We start from the raw sequence: 18,078 nt of genomic DNA on the forward strand, positions 1-18,078 counted from the left end.
AATCAGAAATTGCTAGATTTTTTTTGCTAGATAAGGATGTGAAATGATATAGAGCCAAGGCAAATAGATGGAGTAAAGGTAAAGATCAGCCATGATCTCATTGAATAGTGAAATAGACTTGAAGGGCTGAATGACCTCCTCCTGATCTTGTTCCTAGTGTGTGAAACATGTTGAGGAATGAGCGAGGCAAGGATGAGTGTATACCAATCATAGAACCAATCTTACAGCACAGAAGGAGGCCATTCGGCCCGTCATGCCTGTGCTAGCTCTTTGGTAGAGCTATCCGGTTAATCTCACTCTTTCCCTGAGGAACAGTTTGTGATGAATGTTGGAGCAAGTGGATTAGGGACTGTCGGCAAATATGAGAGAACTCGGACTCGGAGGGAATCTTGTGACATGGGCCATAATTATGACGTTCTCGCAGAATACAATTGAATAGTTGGTAAAAAGAGGGCAAAGATTTAAGGTGATTGACAAAAGAAACCGAGGTGACACGAAGAAAATCATTTTTATGCAACAAATGGTTAGAATTTGAAGTTCACTGCCTTCAAAAGGGAATTGGATAAATACTTGAAGGAGAAAAAAATGACAGGGATAAAGGGAAAGAGTGGGGAAGTGGAACCGACTGGATTGCTCTTTGAAAGAGCCAGTGCAGACTCGATAGGCCTCCTTCATTGCTGTATTATTCTATAATTGTAGGATGGAATACAATGCGGAGCCAGTGAAGAATATAGAAGATTTACTGGGGTTTACGTGGCGTTAGTGGACAATACAGGAGTTAATGAGTTTACACAGGAAGAGCCCATGATAGTCTCCTAGCATAGTCAATAGACCAAAGGGGAAACCAGAACAAGGGGGCACAGTCTTAAAGTTAAAGGTAGACGTTGAGGAGTTATCTGATATATCACAGCACTAGAGGAATTTTCCATAGTATCAGTGGAGTATCTAGTTCATTAATGTCCGGTAGGGAAGGAAATCTGCCGTCCTTACCCGGTCTGGCCTATATGTGACTCCAGACCCACAGCAATGTGGTCGACTTTTAACTGCCCTCTGAAATGGCCAAGCAAGACACTCAGTTGTCAAGGGCAGTTAGGGATGGGCAACAAATGCTGACCTTGCCAGTGAGGCCCACATCTCATGAAAGAATAAAAAAAGAATAGAGGAATATGTCGCAGTATTGAAAGATTATGTCATAGTATTGAAGGTGTTTGTCACATTATTAATGCAGTATGTCACATTATTAGAGGAATGTTTCTCAGTATTTCTGCAGTATATTTGGAGATTATCAACATTTCAATATATATCTGTGGCTGCTGCTCTTTTTTATGTGATCATGGGATGTGGGCATTGCTGGCTACACCAGCATTTATTGCCCATCCCTAATGGCCCTTGAGAAGGTGCCTTCTTGAACCACTGCAGTCCATGTGGGGTAGGTACACCCACAGTGCTGTTAGGAAGGGAGTTCTAGGATTTTGACCCAGCGACAGTGAAGGAACGGCGATATAGTTCCAAGTCAGGATGGTGTGTGGCTTGGAGGGGAACTTGCAGGTGACGGTGTTCCCATGTGACTGCTGCCCCTGTCCTTTTAGGTGGTATAGGTTGCGGATTTGGAAGGTACCATCGAGGAGGTTTAGTGAGTTGCTGCAGTGCATCTTGGAGATGGTACACACTGCTGCCACTGTGTGTCAGTGGTGGAGGGGTTGAATGTTTAAGGTGGTGGATGGGGTACTGATTAAGCGGGCTGCTTTGTCCTGGATGGTGTCGAGTTTCTTGAGTGTTGTTGGAGCTGCACCCACCCAGGCAAATGGAGAGTATTCCATCACATTCCCGACTTATGTATTGTAGATGGTGGACAGGCTTTGGGGAGTGAGGGGGTGGGTTACTTACCACAGAATTCCCAGTCTCTGACCTGCTCTTGTAGCCACAGTATTTATGTGGCTGGTCCAGTTCAGTTTCTGGTCAATGGTAATCCCCAGGATGTTGATAATGGGGGATTCAGCGATGGTAATGCCATTGAATATCAAGAGGAGATGGTTAGATTCTCTCTTGTTGGAGATGGTCATTGCCTGGCACTTATGTGGCCCGAATGTTACTTGCCATTTATCAGCCCAAGTCTGAATGTTATCGAAAAATGTATTTGCTGCTAACTCAATAGTGACATTTGGCACAAGATTTCTTGCATGTTGCTGAGACAAAGCAGAGGGAATTTCTAACCTGGTGTTTGTGTACTGGCATTCTATTGCTGGGTAATAGTGAATTCACATAAGATAAAGGTTTCCTCTTGGTCTAATGGACTACACATTGCCTGGTTTCGCACTGAGCTACAAACACCAGGAAGGTCTCGAGTTCAAGTGCTGAGCAGTACTGGGGAACTGGATCTTTGGTGAGGTCAGGGCACTTGGAACTAGATCTGGGGCCAATTCATTCGCGGTATCTGGACATCGCTGGCAACACCGCATATGTTGCCCATATTTAGTTGCCATAAGGGCATTAAGAGTTAAACCTTGTAGTTTGGGACTGGAGTCACACCTAGATGGCACGTTTCCTTAGAATATTACAGCACAGAAGGAGGCCATTTGGCCCGCTGTGGACCTCCTATCCTCCCCAGCTCCACGGTCTTTGTCTGCAGGAAGGGCAGGCAGGGGGAAGCGATGTAAAGAACAGTTTTAAAATGTTAGAATCTTAGAACCATCATAGAAAAATACAGCACAGAAGGAGGCCATTCAGCCTCTTTGGTAGAGTTATCCCATTAGTCACAATCCCCCTGCTCTTCCCCTACAGTCCCTGCAATTGTTTCGACCTTCAAGTATTTATCCAATTCCCTTTAGTATGAGTCTGCTTCCAGCATCATTTCAGGCAGTGCATTCCAGATCAGAATAATTCACTGCTTAAAAAAAGTCTCTTTCATGTCATCTCTGGTTCTTTTATTAATTATCTTAAAGTGGAGGAATTTGAACTCATGTGACCTGGATTAAGGAACCACTGACATAACCACTACGCTATCATACCCTACTCCGTAGAGCACAAGTTTCTGTTAGATTTTTAACACCAGAATGAGAGCAGAACGGAGAGGTTATAACTTCAGCCTGAATAGGATGGGGTTACTTTCTCTAGAAAAGAGAAGATCTGATCGAGGTCTTTAAGATTATCAAGGTGCTTGATAGGGTTGGTGGAGAGAATACATTTCCACTTGCAGGGCAGGCTAGAACTAAGGGGCATAAATACAAGAAGTCAGTAATAAATGCAATGGGAATTCAGGAGCAACTTCTCTATCCAGACAGTGGTTAGAAAGTGGAATTTGCTACCCTCAGGAGTAGTTGAGATGAACAGCATAGATGCATTTAAGGAGATGCTAGAACACATGAGGGAGAAAGGAACGTAAGGTTATGCTGGTGCAGTTAGATGAAGGAGGATGGGAGGACTCTTGTGTGGAGCATAAACACCTGCCATCGACCGATTGCGCTGAATGACATGTTCCTTGCTGTAAATATTTTGTAACTTACATGGTCATTTCACCTGATGCCATCTTACAAATCACCAGGTTTAATATCTGCCAATTTCCAACTTGCCTTGATCTCATGACTGCCAGGTATCTAGACCAGTACCAGAAGGAATGGGGGAATCAGCCAGGGTACCTGCCCTCGATCACTATCTAGGTGCATTCAACTGGAAGCGAGCATGTGTCTTGGTTTGAACTAATCTGTGAGGCTTCCTGTGGCCCAATAACCTACCAACACTCAACTGTCCAGGGTCACCCATGAAGAACAGTAACTGTGTGAAAGTACAGAAAGGGGATTGGAATTTGTGCAACTATAACAAGGCAGAAAGAGACCATTCGAGCCATCGTGCCTGTGCTATCTCTTTGAAAGAGCTATCCAATTAGTCCCACTCCTACAAACAGTTCCCCATAGCCCTGCAAATTTTCGTTTTTAAGTATTTATCCAATTTCCTTTGAAAGTTACTTACATCAGAGAAAAACAATGGAAGGATGAACCAATTGGGCATGAGATGAGTGTGTTTATTTTCCTTTACCGCCTCCTCAGGGTGCTGATGAGTTTATGGGCCGATGTATCTGCAGACCATCCCTGGAGCCCTCCCCCAGGCTGGCCTGGTACCCAGTGAGAAGAGGGAACAGAAATGCGGGAGAGATTCTGGCTGCCTTCGAGCTCATTCCCAGGGACAAGGTACGTGAAACGTAAAATCAAATGATCTTACCGCAGCACATACACCGACGGGTATTTATACAGTGCTTTACCATAGTGAAACATCCCAAGGCATTTCACTGGAGCGTAATCAGACAAAATTTACACCGAGCAAAAAGTGACAGTAGGACAGGTGAGCAAACACTTGGCCAAAGAGTTTTGGTTTTAAGCAGTATCTTATAGGAGAAGAGAGAGGTAGAGAGGCAGAAGATTGAGATGGAATTCCAGAGCTTTGGGCCTTGGCGGCTGGAGGAGATTACAAAGATAGGGAGTGTCCTGCCCAATATGTATCCCTCAACATCACAAAAACAGATCATCTGCTCATTATCACATTGCTGTTTGTGGGAGTTTGCTGTGTGCACTTTAGCTGCCACGTTTCCTACATTTTAACAATGACTACACTTCAAATTGTACATCTAGGCCTGGGCTGATAAGTGGCAGATAGCATTCATGACACACAAGTGCCAGGCAATGACCATCTCCAACAAGAAAGAATTTAACCATCTCCCCTTGATGTTCAATGGTATTACCATCGCTGAAATCCCACTATCAACATCCTGGGGATCACCATTGACCAGAAACTGAACTGGAGCAGCTACATAAATGCTTTGGCAACAAGAGCAGGTCAGAGGCTGGGAATTCTGAGGCCAGTAACTCACCTCCTGTTTCGCCAAAGCCTGTCCACAAGGCAAAAGTCAGGAGTATGATGGAATACTCTCCACTTGCCTGGATGGGTGCAGCTCCAACAACACTCAAAATGCTTGACACCATCCAGGACAAAGCAGCCCGCTTAATCAGTACCCCATCCACCACCTTCAACATTCACTCCCTCCACCACCGATGCACAGTGGCAGCAGTGTGTACCATCTACAAGATGCACTGTAGCAACACACCAAGGCTCCTTAGACGGCACCTTCCAAACCCGCGACCTCTACCACCCAGGACAAGGGCAGCAGATGCATGGGAACACCACCAGCTGCAAGTCCCCCTCCAAGTCACACACCATCCTGACTTGGAATTATATCGCCGTTCCTTCACTGTCGCTGGGTCAAAATCCTGGAACTCCCTTCCTAACAGCACTGTGGCTGTACCTACCCCACATGGACTGCAGCGGTTCAAGAAGGCAGCTCACCACCACCTTCTCAAGGGCAATTAGGGATGGGAAACAGCAACGCCCACATCCCTCTAATGAATAAAAGAAAATCCTTGGATGTCCTGAGGTTCTGAAAGACACTATATAAATGGGAGTCTTAGACTTTCTATAACAACAATTACTGTTGTCAACAATCTTTAACCTGTTCATTTGCTGTTCCATTTCCTACAGCAGAATGTTTTCTTTACAATGGGTTAGTGCATCTACTAAAACATCCAAGAAATAATGTCACCCCAACATGCTAAATGTTTGCCCAGTACTAATCCAAGACTTCCTTTCCCAATCCCATTCCTCCTTATCCCAATCCTAATATCAGTGCAGGTGTCCAGTTACTACGCAGTGGAAGGGGTAACATCGCCAACACTAACTTTACTATATTAGAGAGATGCTGGATTCCACAACACGGGTTATTTAAAGACTAACCTCCTAGTGTTTCGATAGAGTGAGGATATAGATATTTCTCTCAACTAATTGTTTCTTGTGGCTCCTTTGTCATACAGCGCACAGTCCATCGTATTCCTGGCTTGCAGGTAAGAACGATTGGCCGATATTACTGGGTGTAATCTTAACCTGACCTGTCCGGGTTCGTTACAGAGAAAGCTCCCTCTGCACTGTCCCATCAAACACTCCCAGGCCACATACTGCACAGGTTAGATACAGAGTAAAGCTCCCTCTACACTGTCCCATCAAACACTCCCAGGCCACATACTGCACAGGTTAAATACAGAGTAAAGCTCCCTCTGCACTGTCCCATCAAACACTCCCAGGCCACATACTGCACAGGTTAGATACAGAGTAAAGCTCCCTCTACACTGTCCCATCAAACACTCCCAGGCCACATACTGCACAGGTTAGATACAGAGTAAAGCTCCCTCTACACTGTCCCATCAAACACTCCCAGGCCACAGACTGCACAGGTTAGATACAGAGTAAAGCTCCCTCTGCACTGTCCCATCAAACACTCCCAGGCCACATACTGCACAGGTTAGATACAGAGTAAAGCTCCCTCTACACTGTCCCATCAAACACTCCCAGGCCACATACTGCACAGGTTGGATACAGAGTAAAGCTCCCTCTACACTGTCCCATCAAACACTCCCAGGCCACATACTGCACAGGTTAGATACAGAGTAAAGCTCCCTCTACACTGTGTAATTCTATAGGGAGCTGTGCAATTGCACTGAATACAGAAGGAAGCTCCCTCCCCACCCTAATTGTCCAGCCTGGGTCAGCTGAAGCTGCCTGGCTATAGAGACATCAGGATCGAACTAGAGCCTGGGCAGCTTTCAGCTGATCCAGGTGAAGACCCCTCCCACAACCAGAAGACCAGGAATGTTTACAGTGCCCTGAGTACCACATTTTAAGGAGAAAAAAAGCAAAGTCATCGCTTGCAGCCTGTCTTTCCCCTTTCCTGTATACCCTCAGCCTCTCCCCAAACCTCCTAGTTGGTTTGTTTGTTTGTTTGCTTGCCTGCAATTTGGGGGTTGGTTGGGCTCTTGAGCCATGGCAAGCCCATCATCACTGGTGGCGGGGCCTTCTCATACTTATGCGGCTGTAGCCTCTGTGGCTGCTTTTGTGACCCCGTCACCTTTTAAATTAATTACTTTGAGCCATGGGGTAAAGAGCTACCCCCACCCCAATATGTCTATCGAGGCCTGTGTAAAGGCAATGGCTGAGGTTGTCGGCCCCTCGGCCATTGTGCCAGCCTCAAAAATGTACGACAAGGCTGTGTTCTTCCTGAAGACCGAGCGGGCCGTGTCCCTGACCCTGAATAAAGGGCTCACTGTGGGTGGGACTTTCCTGCCGGTGGACCCTTTAGGGGCCACTGCACAGCGGATAATGTTATCAAACGTCCCGCCCTTTATTCCCAGTGAGCTCCTCCTTCCCCACCTGCACCATCTGGGGGAGGTGAGGTCGGGGATCACCCCAATCCGGCTTGGTCTTCGGGAGCACAGCCTCCAACATGTCTACTCCTTCCGCTGCCAGTTATTTATGCAGCTGGCGAGGGAGGAGGATTCGGACGGCCAATTTAATGTGGAGTTCCAGGGGACGACCTACCGTGTCTTTTGGACCTCGGACGGGGCGCAGTGCCACGTCTGCAAGGGGGTGGGGCATGTTCGTAAGAACTGCCCCAACCTCCCGGCCGCCAGCTCCACCTCGGTGGCCCAGGGTGGTTCCACAGCACCTCCTCCCACTCCCCCCACACATCCAACAGACACCGCTCAGTCGGTTCCGGAGGCGGTGGTTTTCACAGCCTCCGGCGGGGAGGGGAGTGCCCGTCTGAGTGGAAGGAAGACGCGGAGGCAAAAGAAACATCAAGAGGCGCGTCCCCTGGACACATTGAAACAACCCGAGCCTGAGCTCAGCCCAAAGCCCGTTCTCACGGAATCCACCTGTCCCAGGGCTGGGCCCAGGCCCAGGGTGACTAAAAAGAAGGAGGGTGCGGAGGCAGAGGCCTATGATGACATGGGGGTCTCTGAGGCTCTGCGCCCTAGTGGGAAAAAGAGGAGAAGGCACCCCTCCACAGAGGTAACGAGGGGCCCTGAGGCGCAGGGCCCATCTGTTGGAGGGGAGCTGTCTCCTGTTTCGGGTCCCCAGGTTTCCCATACCGCCACCACCAAGGCTACAAAGTCCGGGCAGGAGCACCCTATTCCTCAGGATGGAGGGGAGGGGAAGGCCCCGGTACATGAGGCCCCTCCTGAAGGAGTAAGTGGGCCCTGCTTGTGGTGGGGGAGCCTGGGGACGCTGCCCATTCTACCACTGCTACTGGGTCGGGTGCCCTGAGTGAAGGGGAGGGCGAGGCCCCAGAGGGTCGGCCCTCCTAGCCGGAGTCCACCACCAACCAGGAGACACCCGACCCGGTAATAACTGAGATTGCTGCCCCATCTGCTGGGCCTGTGGGTGTTGGCGGAGCGGGAGATGGCCTCCTCTCTCCGCCTCTGGTCTCGGCTCCGGCTGGATTTCCGGAGATGGGAACTTCTGTGTCCCCTGGACCACTCATTGGCCTGGGGACGGAGGTGAAGGGGGGTCCTGAACTGCTGGCGCCCACAGGCTGCAGTTTCACAGTAGAACCCAGAGAGGACTCCTCCGCCATCGATCCTGGGGGTGGGATCGTGACGGAGGCAGGACCAGCTGGCGCGGCCGGGACATCGTGGATGTGTCGGCCGCTGGCGGTGACGACCCGGAGGAGGATGGGGATTCGGTGTGGGGCACGGAGGATGACCTTGATTCCATCGCAAGTGAGGTGGTGGAGTCCCTCGTGCCTCCCACCGAATCTCCCCTCATCCCCACGGCGGAACTCCAGGATTTCCTCGCGGTTTGCTTGGGTTGCCGCAATAAAGTTCAGCTGGCCCTCAGCCGTTGGTCGAATCTGGCGCTGATCATCCAGTCCGTCCGTGCCGCCCTTAAGATAGCGGGCAAGCGCGCGGGCGTGAAACTGGTTGAGAGGCGCCGTTTTAATGTGTTCCTCAATGGGTTGCTGGGGGAGTGGAAGGCCAGGTGCATTTCCACTCCCTCCTCACAGTGAGGTGTTGGTGATGGGTTTTAAGTACCTTTGACATGAAGATAACCATAGCCAGCCTCAACATCAACGGCAGCAGGGGGTCTCACCGCAGATTTCACAATCTCTCAGTCCTCGGGGAAGGGAGATACACGGTGAGCTTTCTGCAGGAAACCCACACCGTTCCGGGAGACGAAGCCACCTGGCTCCTGGAGCGGCAGGATGGGGCCTACATGAGTCACCTCACCCCTATTTCTAGTGGGGTGGCTATCTTGTTAGCCCCGACTTTTCAGGAGATCTTGAGGGTCAAGGAGCTAGTGCCGGGCCACTTGCTCCACCTCGCCGTTTGCCTGGGTCGTAGCCGCTCCACTTTGTGAACGTGTACGCGCCCAGTCCCGGCGCATTGCAAGCGCGCTTCTTTGAAGAAGTGTCCGCTCTCTTGAGCTCCATCGATAGCGGCGAGTGCATCATCCTCGGGGGGGATTTTAACTGCACCCTCGAGGTGGGGGATCGCTCCGGTCCCCAGCGCGGCCAAGCGTCGGTGGAGAAGTTGAGGGGACTGATCAGCTCCCTTAACTTGGTGGACGTCTGGCTGAATCTCCACCCCGACTCGAGCGCCTTCACGTGGAGGTCTGGAGGAGGAGGGTCGCGAATCGACCGCCTCTACATTTCGAAGGCGTACGTCTCCCGCGTCTTGGCGGCCTCCAAGCGGCTGGTGCTGTGCTCGGACCACCGCCTGGTGTGGGCGGAGTTCACTCCTCTCCGCACGCAGGCGGGGTCCGCGTACTGGCACTTTAACAACCGGCTGCTGGAGGACGAGCGATTTCGGGACTCGTTCTGTCGATTCTGGGCCGACTGGAGAAGGAAGCAGGGGGGCTTCCCCTCCTTGAGGCTATGGTGGGATGTGGGCAAGACTCACATCCGCGTCTTCTGTCAGGAGCACGCGAAGGGTTCGACTAAGAGGCGGAAAGCCGAGATCGGGCGCCTTGAGAGGGAGGTGCTCGACTTGGAGTCCCACCTCGGTCATGCCGTTGCGGACCTGGCCCTGTGGCAGGCGTACAAAGAGAAGAAGGGCGCGCTGAGGGACCTGCAGCTCATAGGGTCCCGAGGCGCGTACGTGAGGTCGCGGATCCAGATCCTGGAAGATTTGGACCGCGCCTCACCCTTCTTCTACTCGCTGGAAAAATGGCGGGGGGTCCGTAAGCAGCTCGTCGAGCTGCTGGCCGATGACGGATCCTCCATCACGGATCCGGAGGGAATGGGCCTCCTGGTCCGTACTTATTACAATGCGTTGTTCTCTCCGGATCCGTCCAGCGAGGATGCGCGCACAGTTTTGTGGGAGGACCTGCCACAGGTCAGCCCGGAGGGCGCCGAAGGATTGGAGGCTCCGCTCACGTTGGCGGAGCTGACTGGCGCCCTCCACCAGCTCTCAAGGGGCAAATCCCCAGGGCTGGATGGCTTGACCGTGGAGTTCCTCAGGGCGTTCTGGGACGTCCGGGGGTCGATTACGCGCGGGTCCTGGGGGAAAGCCTGGCGACCGTGGAGATGCCCCTCTCGTGGCGCAGGGCGGTTATCGTCCTGCTGCCGAAGAGGGGCGATCTCCGCCTGCTTAAAAACTGGTGTCCGGTCTCCCTCCTCAGCACGGATTATAAGATCCTTGCCCGGGCTATGTCTACCTGCCTGGGCTCCGTGCTGGCCCACATGATCCACCCCGACCAGTCCGACACGGTCCCGAGCCGGTCCATCCAGGACAACATCCACCTGGTCCGGGACCTGATTCATCTTTCCCAGAGGACTGGTCAGTCGGTCGCCTTTCTCTCCCTCGATCAGGAGAAGGCGTTCAACTGATCCCTGTGGTCCCCCACTAGTAACAGCCTGCCATCCTGAGAATGACCCATTTATTCCTACTCTCTGCTTTCTGAATGTTAACCAATTCTCAATCCATTGCAGTATATTATCCCCAATCCCATGTGCTCTAATTTGGTTTACTAACTTCCTGTGTGGCACCTTATCAAAAGCTTTCTGAAAATCCAAATACACCACATCCACTGGTTCTCCTTTATCTATGCTACAAGTAACAATACGCCGCCGCAGAGTGTCTAGTCAAAGTTAACGGGTCCTTGACGGCGCCCCTTCGCTTTGGAAGAGGAGTGCGTCAGGTCATAAACCAACTGGTGGCCTCCATGTTGTGCTACCAGTTGGTCACTTTGGCCCCACCCCCTGCATTTGCCAACAAGATCCAGGAGAAACTCGTCGATTTCTTCTGGGGCAAGAGGAAACACTGGGTCTCTGCCGCGGTCCTGAGTCTCCCGATTAAGAAGGGCGGCCAGTTGCTGGTGTGCATCCGCACCCAGGCTGCGACTCTCCGCCTTCGGACCCTGCAGAGATACCTGTACGTCGAGCGTCCTCCCAGATGGTGTGCGCTGGCGACGTGTTTCTTCCGCCAGTGTCACTGCCTTCAAGACGACACGCAGCTCCTGGTGGAGTCCGTTAGCCGCGCCTCCCTGAGGGAGTTGTCTGTCTTTTACCGGGATCTATTCCGAGTCTGGAACATGGCCGCCTCCAGTCAGAGCGCTCCCCCGCCGGTGGAGGAGAGCGCCTCGGCTGTCCGGGCGGCCGACTCCGGGGACGGTCCGGCGGGCGGAGGAGTAGCCAAAACCCCCGGGACGCCCCTCACTGCGGGTGGCGAGGGGGCTCGGGAGTGCGGAGCGATCCTATTTTCTATGTTTCCATGTTTCTAAAACCCCTTGCAATGAAGGCCAACATACCATTTGCCATTCTCATTGCTTGCTGCACCTGCATACTAGCTTTTAGTGACTCATGAACAAGGACACCCAGGTCTCTTTGGACACCAACATTTCCCAATCTCTCACCATTTAAGAAATACTCTGCCTTTCTGTTTTCTCTACCAAAGTGGATCACTTCACACATATTCACATTATATTCCATCTGCCATGTCCTTTTCCTTTCACTTTGCCTGTCCAGCTCCACTTGAAGCCTCCTTGCATCTTCCTCACAACTTACATTCCCACCTAGTTTTGTGTCATCTGCAAATTTGGAAATATTACAATTATTCCCCACATCCAAATCATTTATAGAGATTGTGAGCAGCTGGGCCCCAGCACTGATCCCTGTGGTCCCCCACTAGTAACAGCCTGCCATCCTGAGAATGACCCATTTATTCCTACTCTCTGCTTTCTGAATGTTAACCAATTCTCAATCCATTGCAGTATATTATCCCCAATCCCATGTGCTCTAATTTGGTTTACTAACTTCCTGTGTGGCACCTTATCAAAAGCTTTCTGAAAATCCAAATACACCACATCCACTGGTTCTCCTTTATCTATGCTACAAGTAACATCCTCAAAAAACTCCAACAGGTTTGTCAAACATGATTTCCCTTTCATAAATCCATGTTGACTCTGTCCAATTTTACCATTATTTTCTGAGTGCCCAGTTATTATATCCTTTATAATAGATTCCAACATTTTCCCGACTACTGACATCAAACTAACAGGTCTGTCGTTCTCCCTTCCCCTCTCCTTCCCTTCTTAAATAACAGGGTTACATTTGCTACTTTCCAGTCTGCAGAAACCCTTCCAGAATCTGTAGAATTTTGAAAGATAAATGGGCGGTACAGTGGCGCAGTGGTTAGCACCGCAGCCTCACAGCTCCAGCGACCCGGTTTCAATTCTGGGCACTGCCTGTGTGGAGTTTGCAAGTTCTCCCTGTGACTGCGTGGGTTTTCTCCGGGTGCTCCGGTTTCCTCCCACATACCAAAGACTTGCAGGTTGATAGGTAAATTGGCCATTAGCAATTGCCCCTAGTATAGGTGGGTGGTCGGGAAATATAGGGACAGGTGGGGATGTGTAGGAATATGGGATTAGTGTAGTATTAGTATAAATGGGTGGTTGATGGTCGGCACAGACTCGGTGGGCCGAAGGGCCTGTTTCAGTGCTGTATCTCTAAACTAAACTAAACTAAGCTAAACCACCAATGCATTCACTAACTCGAAAGCCACCTCCTTCCACACTCTGGGATGGAGCTCTTCTGGTCCAGGGGATTTATCAACCTTCATTCCAGTTAACTTTTCAAGTATTACCTCTTTACTAATACTAATTTCTTTCAGTTCCGCAGTTTCATAAGTCTCTCAGTTCCCTAGTATTTCTTGGAGATTTTCTGTATCTTCCTCCGTGAAGACAGACACAAAGTAATTGTTTAGTTTCTCTACCATTTCCCTGTTCTCCACCATAAACTCTCCTGTCTCCACCTGCGATGGACCTACACTTGTCCTTGCTAATCTTTTCCTTTTCACATACGTAAAGAAGTTTTACAATCCACCTTTATGTTTCTCAGTAGCGTACATTCATAGTCTCTTTTCCCTTTCTTTATCAGTTTCTTGGTCCTCCTTTGCTGAATTCTAAATTGCTCCCAATCTTCAGGCTTACCACTTTTTCTGGCATCCATTTCAGCGACTTCCTTTGATCTAATGCAATCTTTAACTTCTTTTGTTAGTCACGATTGATTCACCTTTCCTATTGGTTGTTTGAGCCTTAGAGGAATATATATCTGTTGTAGACCTTCTTTCAATACTAGCCATTGCCTGCCTACCTGTTTACATTTTGTGGGAGAGTTTGACAATTAACAGAATTTCAGCCTCTGAATGGTTTAACAGATATTGGGGGCCAAATTAGTTCTGGGCTGCAACATGAAATAGCAAATTAACGGCCCCTTTGTATTAAATCAGCGGAAAAGCAAATTGGGTGGGGTGCATGATGGGCCTGTGTTTTTTCAGAGTCTTTGTGTTGCTTTTTTTCTAAACCAAGCTGATTTGTATATTTCACCCTTTCTCATTTATCTTGGTCTGTGTGAACTAGAAGCCCAGCTTTGTTGTGGAGAGGTGGAAACATGAGAAGGGGTGGGGGCAGGAATCAAGTTGTCCTGTGCTTCTCACCTTTCGACTCACAGCAGTGACGGTATCGTAACTCCAACCCTGAGGGGTCAAAGGGGTCAGCGTGGGAGGGCACCCTGCCAATCTGTAGCGCTGTGTGCCGTGCCAATTCACTGCATGGAATCATGGAATAGTACAGCACAGAATGAGGCTATTCAGCCCATTGAGTCTGTGCAGGCCCTTTTGAACAGCAGTCCTGTTAGTCCTACCTCCCCACTCTTTCCCCATATCTCTGCAATTGGTTCTCCTTCAAGTATTTCTCCAATTCCCTTTTGAAGGTTACTATTGAATCTGTATCCACCGCCCTACCAGGCAGTGCGTTCCAAATCCTAACCACTCATTGGAAAAAAAAATGTTTTTCCTCATGTCACCTCTGGTTCTGTTGCCAATCAGCTTAAATTGGTGTCCTCTCGTTATTGACTCTTCAGCCATTGGAAACAGTTTCTCCTTATTTACTCTATCTAAACCCTTCATGATTTTAAAGACTATTGAATCTCCCCTTGGCTTTCCCTGCTCTTCCCCGGAGAAGATTGCCCACAACTGTCTCTGTCTCCACCTCAATGGATGAGACACTGGCAAAGCAATGGGTCATCAGAATGTTGCAGATCCATTTCATTACTTGCACTAATAAGTATTTCCTTTCATTGTTTCCCGATGTCTGAACTATGCTGTCACCTGAAGGAGGAGTTCAACACACTGAAGGAGGTAAGAGAAAAACATATCCCATCAAATGGTTCTCGGTTTGTCTTCCACTGTGCTCTATCACTTTGCACGGAGAGCTGCCTGATTGGGAAGGAAGTTGGGATTTTGGACAGGTGAAGAAATGGAGAGGGTCTATCAGCGGTCTCTGGACTTGATCGGCTGACCAACCTTGTCTCATTTCCAGGCTCTATTTAATTAAAAGGATTTAATTAACCTGGTGAGAAATCTCTTCCTGCAGTGGGTGGCCACGAGAGGGGGAGAGAATGAGTTTAGCTGGAGGGGAGAATGTGGGTAAGAACACAACTGTTGATGTGATCAGACCATTGCTTGTGTCCTTTGAGTTGGAAGACGATGGGAAATAGAAGTGTGAAAAAATGAAGCTGATTTTCCTTTCATTTGTGGGATGTGGGCATTGTTGGCAAGGCTGGCATTTATTGTCCACCCCTAGTTGTCCAGACAAGGTGATTGTTGTTCGCCTTCTTGAAGATAGAGATGGAAGCAATGAGGAGGACGTAAAAGGATTTAGACAGGTTAAGTGAGTGGGCAAGAACATGACAGAAGCAATATAATGTGGGGAAGTGTGAAGTTATCCACTTTGGTAGGAAAAGTAGAAAAGCAGAATATTTTTTGAATGGTGAGAGACTGGGAAATGTTTGCATTCAGAGACACCTCGATGTCCTTGTACATGAATCAGTGAAAGTTAAAATGCAGGTACAGAAAGCAGTTAGGAAGGCAAATGGTATGCTAGCCTTACAAAGGAATTGGTGTGTCAGACGAAGGAGGTCTTGCTACAATTGTACAGGACATTGGTGAGATCACACCTGAAGTACTGTGTACAGTTTTTGGTCTCCTTACCTAAGGAAGGATGTACTTGCCTTAGAGAGAGTGCAACAGAGATTCACCAGACTGATTCCTGGGATGAGAAGATTGTTCTATCAGGCGAGATTGAGTAGAATAGACCTATAGTGTCTGGCGTTTAGAAGAATGAGAGGTGATCTCATTGAAATGTATACAATTCTTTAGACGATTTGACATTGTTGATGCTGAGAGGTTGTTACCCCTGGCTGGAAAGTCCAGGACCAAGGTCCACAGTCTCAGGATAAGATGAGGATGAGCTAGGACTGAGATGAGGAGAAATTTCTTCACTCAAAGGGTTGTGACTCTTTGGATTTCTCTACTTCAGAGAGCTGTGGGTGCTCTGTCATTGAGAATATTCAAAACAGAGGTTGATAGATTTTTAAGCACTGAGGGAATCTGAGGATAGTGCGGGAAGGTAGAGTTGAGGGAGAAGATCAGCCATGACCTTTTTGGATGGTGCAGCAGGACTAAAGGGCCAAATGGCCTACACCAGCTCCTATTATGTTCTTATTTGAACTCACTTTCGACTGGATTATCAGTCTAGGCCCTCTGGCTTATTAATCTGGTAACATAACCACTATCCTACCATACCCCCAACCTCTTCACTCATTCCTGCAATGTAACCTATTGACTGGAAGAACAATCAATGGAGCAATGGCATTGATCTGTAGAGGGACTCAGTCACAAGCAAAGACAGGAGTAACTTGTCCTGTCCTGTTCTGTCTCCATAGTTCTTTTGCCTGAAGCATGGCGGAGCACCCTGCACACCACCCCCTCCCCCTACACACAAACCCCCTCGCCCCGTGCCATATTCTCTTTCCCCCACCTCACACAGCAAGCTCCTACCAAACTCCATGTGATGATGACTGGATAATCTGTTTTAGTGATGTTGATTGAGGGATAAATATTAGCTGGGATAACCCCCGCCAACCCTTCTGTTCTTCGAATAGTGCCCGTGGGATCTTTCATGTTCACCTGGGACGGCAGAAGGGGCCTCAGTTTAATGTCTCATCCGAAACACAGCATCTCTGACAGTGCAGCACTCTCTCAGTACTCCACTGGGAACGTCAGCCTTGATTTTATGCTTAAGCCTCAGGATTTGAAATCATCATCTTGACTCAGACCTAAGAGTCTACGAGCCATGGCTGACATATTAAACTAATGTGGCAGGGGGATGGAAACCAAATGAGGAGGTCAGTGGACAGTAAGGAGGTAGTAACTAAAGCCTGTAAGGAACTAGATAATGAAGTCAGCGTGACTAAGGGGAAGAGTAGACAGGGAGCAGATGATGAACACAAAGGGACTGGTGGTCTGAGGTGCATTTGTTTTAATGCAAGAAGTGTAGTAGGTAAGGCAGATGAATTTAGGGCTTGGATTAGTAACTGGGAGTATGATGTTATTGCTATTACTGAGACTTGGTTGAGGGAAGGGCATGATTGGCAACTAAATATCCCAGGCGGGATTATCGATGCTTCAGGCGGGATAGAGAGGGAGGTAAAAGGGGTGGAGGAGTTGCATTACTGGTCAAAGAGGATATCACAGCTGTGCTGAAGGAGGGCACGATGGAGGACTCGAGCAGTGAGGCAATATGGGCAGAACTCAGAAATAGGAAGGGTGCGGTAACAATGTTGGGGCTGTACTACAGGCCTCCCAACAGCGAGCGTGAGATAGAGGTACAAATATGTAAACAGATTATGGAAAGATGTAGGAGCAACAGGGTGGTGGTGATAGGAGATTTTAATTTTCCCAACATTGACTGGGATTCACTTAGTGTTAGATGGAGCAGAATTTGTAAGGAGCATCCAGGAGGGTTTTCTAGAGCAGTATGTAAATAGTCCAACTCGGGAAGGGGCCATACTGGACCTGGTGTTGGGGAATGAGCTCGGCCAGGTGGTTGAAGTTTCAGTAGGGGACTACTTTGGGAATAGTGATCACAATTCCGTAAGTTTTAGAATACTCATGGACAAAGACGAGACTGGTCCTAAAGGAAGAGTGCTAAATTGAGGGAAGGCCAACTATACCAAAATTCGGCAGGAGCTGGGGAATGTAGATTGGGAGCAGCTGTTTGAAGGTAAATCCACATTTGATATGTGGGAGGCTTTTAAAGAGAGGTTGATTAGCGTGCAGGAGAGACATGTTCCTGTGAAAATGAGGGATAGAAATGGCAAGATTAGGGAACCATGGATGACAGGTGAAATTGTGAGACTAGCTAAGAGGAAAAAGGAGGAAAGACATAAGGTCTAGGAGGCTGAAGAAAGAGGAAGCTTTGAAAGAATATCGGGAATGTAGGACCAATCTGAAACGAGGAATTAAGAGGGCTAAAAGGGGTCATGAAATATCTTTAGCAAACAGGGTTAAGGAAAATCCCAAAGCCTTTTCTTCATATATAAGGAGCAAGAGGGTAACTAGAGAAAGGATTGGCCCACTCAAGGACAAAGGAGGAAAGTTATGCGTGGAGTCAGAGAAAATGGGTGAGATTCTAAACGAGTACTTTGCATCGGTATTCACCGAGGAGAGGGACATGACGGATGTTGAGGTTAGGGACAGATGTTTGATTACTCTAGGTCAAGTCGGCATAAGGAGGGAGGAAGTGTTGGGTATTCTAAAAGGCATTAAGGTGGAACAAGTCCCCAGGTCCGGATGGGATCTATCCCAGGTTACTGTGGGAAGCGAGAGAGGTAATAGCTGGGGCCTTAACAGATATCTTTGCAGC

At 49.0% G+C, this 18,078-nt stretch overlaps 1 protein-coding gene across 6 annotated transcripts in view; it reads left to right on the forward strand.

The window, feature by feature from the left end:
• dysf (dysferlin, limb girdle muscular dystrophy 2B (autosomal recessive)) overlaps positions 1-18,078 on the forward strand; it is a 361,838-nt gene that overhangs the window by 236,077 nt on the left and 107,683 nt on the right. For all 6 annotated transcript variants that reach the window (XM_068028674.1, XM_068028673.1, XM_068028677.1 and 3 more), the window contains 3 exons: positions 4,044-4,184; positions 5,856-5,885; positions 14,487-14,510. In XM_068028674.1, the coding sequence (XP_067884775.1) occupies positions 4,044-4,184; positions 5,856-5,885; positions 14,487-14,510 (195 nt within the window). The remainder of the gene's footprint in view (positions 1-4,043; positions 4,185-5,855; positions 5,886-14,486; positions 14,511-18,078) is intronic.

This window comes from Heterodontus francisci, chromosome 1 (assembly GCF_036365525.1).
Source record: "Heterodontus francisci isolate sHetFra1 chromosome 1, sHetFra1.hap1, whole genome shotgun sequence".
NCBI classification, from domain to species: domain Eukaryota; kingdom Metazoa; phylum Chordata; class Chondrichthyes; order Heterodontiformes; family Heterodontidae; genus Heterodontus; species Heterodontus francisci.